The 15,665-nt window shown below is 43.3% G+C and overlaps 1 protein-coding gene across 2 annotated transcripts in view; it reads right to left on the bottom strand.

Moving 5' to 3' along the window:
- The window catches only part of PIK3CG (phosphatidylinositol-4,5-bisphosphate 3-kinase catalytic subunit gamma), a 195,691-nt gene that overhangs the window by 140,580 nt on the left and 39,446 nt on the right, over nt 1-15,665 (bottom strand). For both annotated transcript variants that reach the window (XR_015310129.1, XM_086967135.1), the window contains exon 2: nt 5,733-7,748. Coding sequence is in view for 1 of the 2 variants with exons in the window: in XM_086967135.1 (XP_086823261.1) it covers nt 5,733-7,736 (2,004 nt within the window). In the remaining variant the exon portion in view is untranslated. The remainder of the gene's footprint in view (nt 1-5,732; nt 7,749-15,665) is intronic.

The raw sequence follows: 15,665 nt of genomic DNA, 5'->3' as shown, positions 1-15,665 counted from the left end.
AAGGTCTTTCTCCTCCGAGGAAATGCTTAGAATAATGACCTCAGGGTGTGCAAGACGCGACTACCCCCAGATCTCTCTCACATTCCCTATAAGGTAAGAGTTAGGAAAACAAATCATATGCCCAGCTTCCAGTATGTTTATAGCGTCTCTACAGATCCTGCTCTGTAAGCGCTTTAAAGTGAGTAAATAGTACTGAAAAGGTAAGGCGGCACCTATACCCAGGTGTCCTGCGCTAACCGGAGCAAGACGCTCCCTGAAAGTACACAACAAACGGATTCTGTAAACACACTAGGAATGTAAGTGCCCCACTCGATTCCGAGAAAACCTGTTGCTGGAATGATGGTAATACACGGGCGCTTCCTAAGCCCCTCCAGGTTACTCCACACTCGAGCGGCACCACACCAAAGAACACCACGTTGTAGGCGCTTCCTAAGCCCCACCAGAATAATCCACAAACAGGTTCTGAAAACACGGACCGCTGAACCCACACGCTGAACGCGGCGTGTCCCTTCAGCGCGAGCCAAGCCTTGCCTCCGCTGATCTCCAAGAATCCTGAATCACGAATCCAAAGTACACGAACCACGACACAAGCAGGAATAATCGGCAGCGCGTCTTCCTCGAGACTTCCTGATAATCCCTAGTCGCGTCGCGTCGCGTCATAGGAGCGCGCGGCGCGAAGGATCATGGGATATGTAGTTTCCCATTCCGTTTCTCATGACAGGGCCGGCAGTGATTTACCAGAGGTCGGGGGTAGGTGAATCGTGACAATATCGGACCACTAGGAGTAGATATTCTCATTGGTCTTTGAAACCCGGTTTTATATATCCACAGATATACTGACACATGTTGTCAGATATGAATTCTTGAAACAACGCAGACCGTAATTGTTGTGGTCGCTTGATTATTCCTGAAACACACTATGAGAACAACATTATTTTAATTGGGAAAAGAAAATTCGCTGGACGAATATTCGTTGAAACCGATAAGGAGGCAGAGTACCCCTGATCATATTTTATTGATAGAAAATAACTGAGAATTATTGGGGAACATGTATTGTATTTGTCCTGAAGAAGGTGGTGAAATATTAAACATACTACCGAAACGCGTCGATGCACAAGGAGCAATACAGAAAAAAAAAAACTAAGGAAAATTCTAAGCTTTCTGTTGGAATTTAGTCCTTTTCCTGTACTTCCTTTTTTAATAGGAATGTCTGATTTATTTATTTTATAGTGTTCCGTTTTGTATATGTTTCCCTCTCTTTTTTAACAAAATATAATGTATGTAAATAAATTGTACAGATCCACTTTTACAACAGTGTTTTCACTGTTTTTTAAATTTATTTTTATTGCTTCCTTGTTATGGTCTGATATTGGTAAATCTTTATGTGTTTGTAATTTTTTATGTCTTTACTGTAATTCGCCCAAAGGGAATTATATTTTGACTTGTGTCAATTGTGGAACCCTATCCCTTTGGTCCTGGGGTCCCTCTCTCTTTTACTAGACATATTCAATTTGTGACATGCCAGACGCGTTTCAGGTGTGATCCTTTCCTCAGTGGCATTTCGGTAACAAACGGCTGCATGCTTTGTGAAGAAATGCCCACCGCTGCTGCGGGTCTGCGACAGCACCACAAGGGTGCTATAGCGTTTGAACGAAGAAGGAACTGGCGCCTCTACACAGAGGGGGAACCTGTTCCAAAAGCTCCGGTTTGCAGTCACTAAGCAGGGCAGGTCCCACCTTGGAGGCTGCATCATTTATTTACTGACATTTACAAGACTGCAGCAATGCATCCACTTGGAAGTATTTGGAGTACACTACATCACCAACAATGCAATGTGAATGGCTCCGCCAACCTGGGGAGGTTTTGGAACTATTTTGCTAACTCCCAGCAGCGCATGCCGCCGTTTGTTACAGAAATGTCACTGAGGGAAGAGTCACACCTGAAACGCCTCTGGCATGTCACAAATTGAATATGGCAGCTCCACAATGGTTCCTGCTGGCAGGCTGTCGGCCAATAAAGATGAGCTTGAACTTACCTTCGTGTGGCCATTTCTTCAATGGGGTGCCTGTTAGTTTGGATATATATATATATATACATACATATATGTGTAACGTATAAAATCATTTAAAAAAACTTCTACCTCTTCCTTTCCCTTCACGTTCTGACTCAACCAATACCTTTGTGTCTACTATGGACTCCCAAACATGCTTTCCAGAATCTTCCCACTTTTCTATCCAATTTATCAAAGTAACAGGCACATATGTCCACCTTTCCCAATAACATCTCCCATTAAATACTCATCTTCAATTAATCTATCCATATTCAAACCACCCCCATACTAATGCATGAGATCTGAAGATCACAAACATAACACCTGTGACACAACTAATTCTGCTAGGACAAGGTAGCACATATTACTAACCTATTCACATCTAACCTTGGTTTCGGGAACTGCGTGTTGCTCGCTGCAAACACTTCAATGCCTAGTCAAGTGTGGTAAGTACCAAATAAATCCAATTCTACAGCAAACTGAAGTATACCTTTGCCATTGTATAACTGCTTTGAAGTCTGGTGAATGCAAATACCTGCGTACAGAACCTGGAAGCATCCAAAAAGATTTGATTAGTTCGAGCGAGAAAAGCTGAATCTCACAGGAGTTTTCAATATGAGAAGCATCAAGTTAAAGCGTGGCAGTAATTAATAGGAAAGCGAACCAGAGCAAGCCATTTTCACAGCAACACACAGAGAAACATGCAATGAAACAAAGTTAAACGGAATGGAGAAATACTTGTGCGCAGAAGGAAAAGTTCTATTTGAGAAGGTTGCAGGATGTGCCAGTTGTATCCACTCCTTCAGAAAGTCACAAAGCATGGGGAATTAAAAGCACCTGGAAAAACCCTCCTGTGGCACATGTACAAAGGAAAAGAAGGAAGCACTCAGACCCCAAATGCGTGGCAAGGGTGTTAAAACACAGAGCCTGCTTCATAAATTCCTCCACACTTGCGGAGGAGGACCCGCAGTTGTGGGGTTGTCTCCGCACTCAGGGCTGAATCTTCGTAATGAGAATTCTCATTGCGACCCGAGTGCGGAGGCTCCTCCACGACCTCGGGCCTCCCCCACGAGTGAGGAGGCCCTTTGTGAATCAGGCCTACAGTGATTTTGGCTAAGCTCACTGAGAGATCAAAGACGACTTTTAAACAGGCGTGCCCACACCTAGCACTTGCATGGTACTGGACTCCTCGTGAAGCATGGCTATATCTGTGCCACACAAGGGAGGATGTACATAATGGTAGGTAACTTTGTCAGAAAATATACAACCTTTTGTAATAGCATTGCTGTAGACACTTGAAGAAACTTGTAATATACTGTCTTTTTGTATCAATGAAAAAGTCTGATCAGACTTTAGTCAATCAGGAAAAAAGCAGAAATTGTGAAAGTGGAATTAAAAATGTAAAAAGCTTTATCAAAGCCTATGTGAGTACAATGTTTACATTATGACAATAGCTGTAAGTCCAACAACAAGTTATCATGACATCAATGTGAAACCGAATGTAAGGGCGAATAATCAATATCACAGTGTCAGAAACCTCCAAGTAGGAAAAAAGCTATGAATCAACAAAGAAAATGTGTTGTGTTAGCAAAGCAAATACATCAAAGAGCACACACATTGTGTCTCATTTACAACCTGTGTGTAATGGTGCATCTGCAGTAAAAAGGACTACTTGATGCTCCCTCGCCAAAACCTAATGGGAACTTAAATGGAACATCCACGAAATGCAATGGACCTGATGACTAGCTCGTCCATGCAATGGCTACCAAGAAAAACACCTGAAAACCAGTGGCTGAATGGGGATGACCCAGATCCAACGTTGTCTCTCCATTTGACTACTTGCTGTACTTTATTAAAGAATTGATAGCATTGCCAGCTGAAGCTGTCTGTGGCCGGACCTCAATATGTCTATAATATCTGGAAACATGGGCTAAATCAACTGAACTGTGTAGCAGCAACCACACATCCTGTATAATAAACAAACACAGTTGGCTTTCAAGCATGCTATCCTTCTGAGCCTACAGACAAAAGCACTGTCTCTGAAAAGGGGGCTCCACAAAATGTTGCACAACTACAACTTCTGTGTCTGTGTTGATTCAAGAGGAAATCCCCCTCGTTGAGCGAGCAGGGTGTGTGGCAAGTAGAGTTCATTGGGTCAGAGCTTAAGCTACCTGCGTAAGACAATAAAACTGTTTCAAAAAGCAGGAAGTGATAGCAGGATCTTGTCACATGACAAATTAAGTGGTTGTCCTACGTCAAACAGGGCTTTCAGAAAATTGGAAGACCTGAGCTTTTTCACTCCCCGGAAAGTATAATTCGTAGGGACATAGCATTTACGAAGGAGACTATGTTACAGATGCTGTCTCTGGAAAGGGAGGAAAGGGAGCTCAGAAAAAGCACTGTTAGATCTTTTATTATGGTTGCTAATCCCCCTGGCCCTGAACTTTACTTAGTTTTAGTGAATCAACCCTATCATAGGTTTCTTTTAACGCGTTTTCGTTTAAATTTGATTTATCTAACATTGGGTCAACTCACGGAATGGAATACTCCTGATCAGGCACCGCCGTGTTCCTGCGATAATTTTTCAATGCAGGACACTATGCATTTTGTAATGTTCTGTGGCCACTATTTAGCCGCAAGGAGGAAGTTTCTTGTGCCTATCCTTAGGGAGGCAGGCTTCATTCAAGTGAGGCCCGCACTCCTATACCTGCAACTACTAAACAGCCCGAGGGTTATTTCTCATGTCGCTAGTTTTTTGCTAGGGGCAGCGAGGGAGAGAAATAAGATAATGAAACTTCGTGCTTAAATGTACTCATATAAAAAATTCACTTTTTTGTATATATTGTCTTTTTAAATAAGTGTCCTATCATAACAGTTACCACTCTGTGAACTGATCGTTTTTAATGCTTTTGAATTTTTAACGTTTTTTAAATTTGGCTGTACTTTTTAATATATTTAAAATATGTGAGTGTAATTGATTGTATTTTGTTCATCATTGTCTTTTTATGATATTGAATTATCGAATAAAGTATTTTGACTGACTGACTGACTTGTCACATGACTGACATTTGTATCACAATGATAGTAAGTAACTTTATTTGCTTGGTTGATTAAAACCTTTGCAAGGATGCACATACAGTACAGTATCACAAAGATAGAGGAAAGATACAATGTGTTATTTCAAATATTAGGTGCCATGCAGGATCATTAGATAGTACTGAACACAAGCCTGATAATGATCTGCATAGCTCATTGGCTTTATGAAGAATGCTTGACGCATGTATGTGTATTTGCAATTTAGGCAAACAAGCCAAGTGATCTCAGACTATGAATAGACCTTTGTAAAACTCTCTGGACCACTGCCAGGCATGCCCATGTCAAATACACTATTGTTCAATGTAAAAAAGTCCCTTCCCTGAGTAATGTAGCATCTGTTTTAGGCAACAGCTAAATGACTATTGCTGGATCGCACTATAATTTCCGCCTGCCTTGTGATATTTACTATTGTACAATGACTTATATTTTCTTTCAGGTTCTCTACTTTCCATTGATGGTGACCAGACACAGCACATATGGAAATTCGGTAATTTTAATACTGGTAATGTGTTAGTGGCATGGTATGTTTGCATCATAGTGTTTTTTTATGGGGGGTGGAAATTAATATTCTGAAAAGGTCTCTTACCTGCACCAGTTGCAACAGATAATGCAGGACGTCGTCATCTGGTAAGGTCTCCAGCTTTTGAACTGCCATTCCACGCACATTTTCATCCGAAAAATTGCAATCCAGAAGTTGCATGGTTAGTCCAACATCCAACATGCTTTGATCCCAAGCATCCCTTTTTGTTAACAACTGATACGTCTTCTCAACAATTTCTTGTTGGCCCCATTTTACGGAGCTAAGCAGCTTGGGATACGCCTTGGGGTGTTTGATGCTTTCGTATCTGAAGTGCCATAACAATTCCTTGTCCTCTGGGGTAAGTGGGTTAAGTGGGTCTGTAGCTACAATCTCTTCGAGCTGTTTGCGGAGCTGATTTGGCATTTCCGTGCGGACCCGATCTCCTTCAGGGTCTGTTGTTGCTCTGTGCTTAGGCAAGGCAATAGGGTGGCAATATTTGTCTAGGACAATAGAGATAGCCATAGACGTCTCTTTGTCAGGGTTTGTGGCAGATGTCAGTTTGTCAGCATTGATGCTGCCCTGTTCCTCTCCTTTGCCTGGGATTTTCCACATATGGAGCACATAATCCCCTTGCCGCAAAAGGAAACGGTGGTCTATTAGCAAAAGATTCACATAATACAGAAGCTGGTTCTTGTATTTGTAGTCTGCTGCTGCAGAATCGCGTGGCTGCAGGCTGGTCTTTGTAGACAATGGTGGTGCTTTGCCACAATATATCTGAAGATTCAGGAGTGCACCTTTGGGCAAATCTCTAATTTTGATATCAAATTCAAGCCACGTATTCCATAGTACCTCTTCCAAGAAAGGCTTGCTAGGGGTCCTTTTCTGAGCTAGAAGTTGCTGCCCATGTTGGATATTGGCTTCAACAAAGACAGTAAGTTCAGTGTTTCTTGGCAGCACCGGCACATCAATGCCCAGGATTTTAACCCTAAATTTCCTGTTGCAGTCCCACAGGGAGATTGTGAACACTTTCTCATGGTCTTTCCCTTCAATTGTCAACTGCTCATGAAACCCAGTGACTCCTGTGCAGTCATCGACGAGGGGCCACTGTTCCTTCACAACTTCATCTAGAGCCGGGTCCGGGGGAGACTCCAGAACAAGGTGGATTTCTTCCCCGTTTTTCAGGCACTGCCTGATCCAGTGAAAGTCTTTTATTGGAGTGTCTCCTATTATATACTCGTCTCTGCCACAAACGCGGAGCACAAAATCCAGCTCACTCCGCTCCTCGGAAATGTCGAGCAACAGCTTCTTTTTTGCCATTTTTGCAAAGAAACTCTGCAGGATCACGTCCGGGGTGTCATCGATCGACACTTTGATGGTCTGACTGGTTGTTCCTTTGTGTAGGATTATGAAAATGTTATTGGTCATTATCTTGTTCAGCAAATATTCAGGCAGCGGCTTGGACGTGACCCAGGGGTCCATTGAATACAGCGTGGGATCACGTTTTGTCAGTTCGATCACGCGTGGCGTCAGCAGCCTACGGCGGGTAAATTCCAACTCATCGTCATGGACGTTGCTGACGTCGGTGACGTCAGAGCCGATCAGGTAGTTCAGCTGCCTCTGGAACTCCAGGATGCCGTCTCGGGTGCTCTGCTTCTGGACAACGTGGATCCTGCCTTTGTCTTTCTGCAGCACCTTCCAGTACAGAATACAATCCAATGTCTGAATGACCTGGTGTCGGTCATAAATTTCATACCACTGCCCTTTCTTTTGATAGTGAAGGAGACAGAGGTCCGGTGAAAATTTGCGGTAAAAGTCTGCGTTGAGACTGGTCTCGATAGCACGCAGCCAGACCTGAGCCTTCATTTGCTCCACTGTGCAGTTCCCGGCGACGTCGAGAAGCATCGTTTCCTGGGCCTTTGTGAGTTTATCAGTTGTTGGAAGAATAAATTCTATCTGGATGAGTTCCATGGACGATAAATGGCTGGCTGCAGTGTGGGGCTTCATTTTCCTTCTGCGGCGTTTGTTTTCTTCTCTCAAAACAACGGGCTGTTCACAGTTTTCCTGCTCCATGCCAGAAGCAAGCTAAACAAATAGACAATGGTGAAAATCACATGATATGCTTCTAAAACACACAGGGATGAAGAACTTAAGAAATTGATTCTATCCAAATTATAGTTATCTTGAGCAAACTTGGTTAACGTTAAAACGAAATACAAAGAATTTAAATCATGGGCATTCGCATATATGATAAGAATATTTCCTGAGGCCTTCTATTTTAATATACCTACCACTGAGAGTGATCCACATGCGCAATCTCTTTAGGCCTTTGGCCTCCGCTTAGTGGTTTGTCTTCTTGATGTCATCTTTGCAGTTTTTGTATGTAATCATTTTGCCATGATTTTTATTTTTATTCTGATACTTTTGCATTTAATGATTACTGTTAAATACACATGCTGTATACTTAACAATACATCTCTATCTGTATAATTTTCTCTTTTACCTTATTAACTGTTCATTTTTAGGGGAACTTCATGAAAGGTTGGAAAGTGTTGCCTCTTTGCTGACCAGAAAGTTGAAACGTCATAAGGAAGGCACCATTTTCAAAACCTTGTTATAGTTTCAGGCGCAGGGGTAGTGCAGTTTGGGGAATATCACTATAGATGAGAGCTCTCTCAGTAAAATTACAAAGCTCAGAGGAAAGCAGGACAGCTAAAGTGAAAGCACACAACGACCGGTGAGCATAGATGAGGTCACCCTGAGCTGGCATAATCCAGAGTGCTGTGCCTCCACCAATCTCAGGTGAAGTGAAAATGGACTTAATAGAAATGATTTTGATAAGCGACACAGTAAGGGTGATGTGGACCCTCGTGCAAGCAAGGAAAAGCGGCCCCTCCTACTCCTAGTTCAGTAGTAGAATACAACCAAAAAGGGGATGCAGAGTATTCCTTGTTCCACTGCACCTGTTGCTGCACTATTGATAACCTGCCGGAAATAAGGTGGAGTAGTAAAAATCTTTGGCGACTCGATTACCAGACATTTGTAATATTCCACCATATTTAAACATCAACAGTAATTACTCTGAGACCTCACAGTATTCATCAGCAATGTTTAACTCCAGCTAAAGACTGGTATAAAATGCACAGAAAATATGCTGAATGTACCTCTGTGTATCATTATACTGCATCTTTTCCAGCAAAGCTCTAAATACAGCAAAACAAAGATTCCTGCAATGAATGCATTAGTCCAATGAGCCAACAGGCCCAACATAACTAGTGCACGCAACAGGCGTTTGAGCCCACTTTGCATGGCCTCGGGGCACTTTGCTATGACAGAAGAGGCCGCAGACGCTTGTGCGCCCCCTTCTGTAATACTGAAACCGCTGGTGCACATACAGTGCCAGTGCTTTCTCAATAGGGCGTTCCCTCATTTGAATGGGAGCATGGCCCCATGTAAATGCGGGAATCCTTTTGCCTCTGCACCTGGGCCGTATTATAGACGCAGGCGTAGAGGCAAAGGAGCTGTCAGGGGGCGCACTGTCAGTGCGTGACCTAATGACAGCCCTGTGGAGGGGGAAGGGGGTCCTATGGCTAATACAGACAGCTCTAGCACACATATAGCACCAGCCCTATCCCCAGAGGGTGTTCCCTCATTTGCATGGTGGCATGGTCCCATGCAAATGAGGGAATCCCTTTGCCCATGTGCTTGCGCTGTATATTGTAGACGGGACGCAGAGGCAAACATGGCTTTAGAAGGCGCACTGAAAGTGTGTGACAAAAAGGTAGTGCACTTTCAGTGCACCTTCAAATTGGCGCCCTCTAAAGTGATGAAAGGGGTTTCCATGGACCCCCTAGACATCCTCGTGCAGGAGGGTGCAGTCACTCACTGCACATTCAAGGGGATCCCTCTCCCCTCTTAAAAGAGCAGGCGGGTTGCCGCCTGCACAGTGAAACACAGGGCAGTTGCTTGAAAGCCGCTCCATATGCCACTTAAATGCGCTGCCCCTAGGGCAGCACAACTTTGCGGTCCCCCTGAGGGCAGCTCATTCAATGGAATGGGGCCAATTTTCCCTGTTTGTGCACGGCACACCTGCTTTGAGGTGCGTAGTGTCGCAAACAGGGAAAGTGCTGCCTATGTGTAATAGGGCCCCATATCTTTTTCAAAACACAGCCTACTGAGCGGGGTGCACGGTATTGGCCTGAAAGGAACAGGTAACACCACATCACTCTCCATGATCAGATGCAAGGAGACAGGGGATGATGCCAAATATGACATATGCCTGAATATGAAATATGCCTGAATGACATAATAATACAACTCGAAATCTGTATCTGGAAAGCCTCCCTCCTCAGCCCACCCCTCACACTGTATGGTAATGCCAGCATTCACCATTTGTTGCAGCTAGTCAACCAACCAGGGCAATTTAATCATAAGGGTTTGAAGACTAATGAAAAATGTCCATTGCAGATGGATAGGCACGTTCACAGAGAAATACAGTAACTCTGATAGGAGCACCATCTATATCAGTGCCTTACAATTTGCTATAGAAGTATGAGTCTAAATAAAACTATTCCTCTGAATTGAAAAACGCATACTTGCCCAGAGCTGCTGGCTGCTCCAACACTTATCTAAGAGCTGTTATTTTGTTTATCCCCACCCTTATGGATTGTATTAGATTGTTTTTGCAGTTACATTTTCTATTTTTGCACCATTTAATGAATCTTAACATCAGAAATGTACTACAACTAGAATAGTCGTATAGTCATCCCACAGGCCACACCAATGTTAAGTATTGTGTTTCCAAATCACACTTTGATAGGAAATTGCACAATAGCACGATAATTAATTTGATTATTATTCTTAACAGAAAACTTTATGCACATCCTATCAGTTGTCTTTACATAAATTTGAAAACGTCCCATGGGAGGTTTTACTAAAACATTCAATTCAGCAGAATACATTAATCCAGCAAGTCTTTAGGTAACATTTATGAAGATGTACAATCCTTTATTTGACGTTTGTGTTTAAATCTTACATATACTCACGTGAATAGCCAACATGTGTTTTAAGGAGAAGCTTCTTTTTCAAGACAGGAGATCGAATTAGGTAGGTTCATATGCTCTGCTCTTGGAGTAGTTTTTCACAGCTCATCAAAGGCAGAACTGACAGGGGGCCATCTGTAGGCAACCTAATGCTAATTAACCAATAGAGCTTAAGACAGGAAAAGTGTAAGAAACTGTATTATTGGTTGAGGGAGGTGAAATCCCTACTCATACAACAAACACAATCCTTGTCACTAATTTAACTTGTGTTTAACCCTCTGTTAGATTGGCACAAAAGCAGTCAGGCTTAACTTGGAGGCAATGTGTAAAGTATGTATGCAACACAGAAACAGTAATGAAGTGAATACACAACACAAGGAAATCCAATCCCAAACCAATTCAAAATATATAGAGTAACTTGTAATAAATAAAAAGATACCGGAATAACAAAAACCCAATCAGTAGAACTGAATGTTTTAAAAGTTTTTATTGAAAATAGAGCTTAGAAGCAGAAAGCGCCACTCATGGTCATCTGGTCACACTAGACCCCTCGTGGGAGGAGTCACAAGTTCAGACCGGCTATGATGGACCGTGATGGAGATCAGGTTAGTCAGCTGAATACTTACCTTCTCAAGTCTGGTGCAAAGAGTTCTGTTCACATTGGAGGAGGCCACGAGGAAGAGACTTTCAGTACAAAGAACAGGTCAAGCATCGCATTGGTATTGCTATTGCGCGCAGATCCGGACATCACTGGAGCGTTGCTCTCGTGGTCATTGCGGGCTCTCCTTGCTTTAGAGTTAAATGTAAGCCTGGTGCTGCCAGTTGTAGTGGAAGTTGGTGCAATCAATCAATCAATCATTCAAACATTTATAGAGCGTGCTACTCACCCGTGAGGGTCTCAAGGCGCTGAAGGGGGGGTGCTGCTACAGCTCGAAAAGCCAGGGTTTTAGGTGTTTCCTGAAGGCGAGATGGTCCTGGGTCATTTGTAGGTGTGCGGGGATGGAGTTCCAGGTTTTGGCTGCCAGGTACGAGAACGATCTTCCTCCGGCGGTGGTTCTGCGAATCCGTGGGACGGTGGCGAGGGCGAGGCTGGCGGATCGGAGCTGGCGGGTGGGAGTGTAGAACGAGAGGCGGTTGTTGAGGTATTCGGGGCCCATGTCGTGGAGAACAGTTCTTACTGGAGCTGTTCACTGGCGGTTGTGACGGGCAGTAGAGTTTCGGCCCGAATTTGCCAGTTTGCGAGGAGCCCAAACCTCAAATTTTCACCTTCTCTACTTGGAAGAGCTTCCAATAATGCCTGTCAAGGGTCCAGGAACTCAGGGGCACCTTTATGGGATCAGGACTCACTCCAGCAGAGTTCAGCATCACAGCTCATGCAGATACAGGAAGGTCCAGTTGCAGCTGGGAAGTTGCAGTGAGGCTTCTAAAACTGGTTGTGTCACAACTGACCATGCAGGAAGTCAGTCAACTGACCTTTGGATAGCCTGGGAGCAAGGCAAGCAGGTCCATAACTTGTTCTCCACCAGGCCTCTCATAATGAAGGCCATACAAAGTTAGACTATTGGGCCGGTAAAAATGCCTGAAAATACATGTGCAGGGATTTATTTATTTACAACGCATGCTTTACTATGCGTCCTTTACCACGCAATGCCTTTACCAAGCATTGCCTTCACCACTCAAGTCATAACCACGCATATGTCTTTACCATGCATGCCTTTACAACGAAAAATGTATACATATCAGATAAGTTTATATATATATATATATATATATATATATATATATATATATATATATATATACACACATATATATATGCACAACAAACCTCCAAAGGAAGTAAGAGCCGCACATCCACAGTGCTCTTTTCCAAAGGATAATTTATTCTTGAATCATTATCGAATACCAACACAGATTAACCCACGCGTTCCTGTATATTCATATACCATGATCAATTCAATTAAAAAAAGTATTTATTGCGATTATTCATCTTAAAAGACAGAGGATATAATAAAAACAAGGTACAGCTAGGCGCAACCATAGCTACACCATAAAATCTGTCATTACAAGTTTACCATTCATAATAAAAACATAAATACATATATTTACAATTTTAAGAACGATTCATAAGACAGGATTAAATATATCACGCGCACAAGACTTTTCATCTATATACAATCGACAAAAAGTAAAAACCAGTAAATTTCCATTTTACACCATACTTTGCTGAGTAATATCTATAACGAGCTATTAGGACCCCCCGTTTGTATCCCGAAGGGCCCAAGACCAGCTCAGGAACTTAGCCACCCCTATGACTGCAAGGTCATTGCAACCAGTTTTCAGTAGCCTTTTAGCAATCTGCCCAGAGCTAGTTCCCAGGGTTCTGCATAGGGGTTTGAGCCACATACTACGAGGTTGTTGGTAAGCAGGGCATACGTATAGGAGGTGGTCAATATCTTCTATGCTATCCGGACAGAATGGACATTTATCTCCAGCACCTGAAGGCCATTTACATGTAAACTTCCTTAACGGAAGAGTCTCAACACGGAATTCGTGGTAAAGCTTGCGGTCTCTGGGTTTCGTTATTAGATCCCAATAGCTTTCCATACAAGGTTTATCTTTAAGCTCACAAAAATCTCTAGACAAGGATGAGCTAATCAAAGCAGAATACCTCCTAATTTTAATTAGGTTCCAATAGGCTGCTCTGTATATAACTTTTGGTGGGAATTCAGCAGACTCTGGATTGTCCCACAGATCTCTCATCCCCATATCAGGGTGCATAATTTTAAAACTAGTTAACCATGTAATCTTGTTCGAGCGATCCAGTCCCCTTACTTCAATCAGGCCCCTTGCAAACAAATGTAATTCTGGAGTAATCCAGATCCTTCTCCATAAAGCCAACATCCTAAACCGTGCAATATCCTTAATTGCATGGCAGCCAAGGTCTAATAGGAGGGGGATGCGCGGAGTAGATTTGGGGAGACCCACAATTGACCTTAAAAAAAAATTCTGGGCTAATGCTAGATAGGTTAAATTACTAAATCCCCAAATCTCAGCACCATATAAAATTGCTGGAATGATTTCCGCGCAGTACATTTTAACAACGGGGGCTATCGGCTTAGTCTGTGATTGCCTGTGTTCCTTTATCAATGCTCCCGCTAATTGAGAGTGTTTCAACGCAAGTAGCTTCAATTGTGGAGACCAGCTCAATTTTTCACCAAAGATAACCCCCAGGTAGGTAAAAACATTGGTCTGCTCCAAGAGTTTTCCGCTCATGAAAACTCTTGATGTGACAGGCCTGGCCCCATTAAATACCATAAATTTGGTCTTCTCTACATTGACCATAAATTCATGATCTCAGCAGAACTCTTCAAAACGAGACAGAGCTAGCTGAAGCCCCTGCCTCGTCTTAGATAAAATCAAAGTATCGTCTGCGAACATGAGTAGGGGCACCCTTTGGCCAGCTAGCGTAGGCGCTTCTGTAGGGTAATTTTCGAAGTACTGCACCACCCCATTTATAAATAGTGAGAATATGGTGGGAGCCAGCACGCACCCTTGACGGACGCCCTTCCCCACTGTGAATTTCTCAGTGACCTCCCCCGGTTTCCCCCAGCGGACCTGGGCATAATTGGAACTGTGGAGTCTTACCACAAAAGCAACCAATTCCTTAGGCATCCCCAATCCAAGTAGAACATCCCACAGTTTAGATCTTGGAACTAAATCAAACAAGGATTTTAGATCCACGAATGCAGCAAAGATCATACCCCTGCCCAACAGGACCTCCTTCCAATAAAGCAGAACAAATCTAAAGGCTTGATCCAAAGTCCCCATATGGGCCCGAAACCCTGCCTGTAATGGGGAAAGGATATTCGCTTCAGACATCCAACACTGGAACCTACCCAGTAGGACTCGTGCTACAGTTTTTTGCAAGGCATCGATAAGGCTTTTTGGCCTATAATTGGCCGGTACGGAACGATCACCCTACAAATAAATCGGGATGATTTCCGCACCAAGCCAAGATGCGGGTATTGGGGCTCCCCCTGCTAAAGAATTAATTAGGTTCACAATATATGGAATCCAGAGGTCGGTGTCCTGCTTAAAAAGATCAGCTGGAATACAATCAGACCCAGGTGCCTTACCACTTGGGATGATCTTCAACACTGCCTCGACCTCTTTGGTGCTAAATATCAGAGGCACGTCTGAAGTAATATGCAGGTCTGGGGCATCGCTTTCCTTGCCCCTCTGGAATTGGGCTTCAAAAAAGGCAACCCACTGCTGTGGTTCCACATTATTGTTTGGGATGATCGACCTCTGCCCATTTTCCCATTTTATTAAGTCCCAAAACTGGGTCATGTTCCTACCTTTGCATGCTAGTAGCAGGTCCTGCCAACGCCCCTCATCCCAATCTCTCTTTGCCTTTCTTAAGGTGGATTTATAAAGTGTTCTAGACTGTTGGATATTGGGGTGATTCCTTGATTTGATAGCTACCACTAAAGCTTTATGTGCAGGCCTGCACGAGTCATTATACCATGAATTTGGTTTTAGCTTAATAACCTTCCTGGCTGGCTTGGTATTAATAAAAAACCTTTTCAGCCCAGTAAAGAGCTCATTGTGGATCCCAGCTAGTTTAACGTTAAGGACCTCTTGTGAACCACATTCCTCAAGTTTCCTTAGCGACCCTGATACTAGTGCCCTAATCTCTAACACATTCTTTTCGTCGAGGGCCACCTTAGCCCATCGAACCCTTCTCAAATAGTTTGCCAGAATTACTTGGTCGGGGCATGTGTGCCCCTCCGTAGTGGGCGTACCACAGAAACTCCTGTCATTCAGAGTAAGGACCAGGGGGTTATGATCGCTTTCGGGCTACATTTGACTTCCATATCTAAAACTAAGGGCCAAATCTCCACATTCACTAGAATGTAGTCTATGCCGCTTTTAGAACACCCATTATCAAAAGTCA

The sequence above is a fragment of the Lissotriton vulgaris genome, chromosome 1_1 (assembly GCF_964263255.1).
Source record: "Lissotriton vulgaris chromosome 1_1, aLisVul1.2, whole genome shotgun sequence".
Classification (NCBI taxonomy): domain Eukaryota; kingdom Metazoa; phylum Chordata; class Amphibia; order Caudata; family Salamandridae; genus Lissotriton; species Lissotriton vulgaris.
Note: the sequence above shows the minus strand (reverse complement) of the source record. Positions and strands in the feature narration are given on the sequence as shown.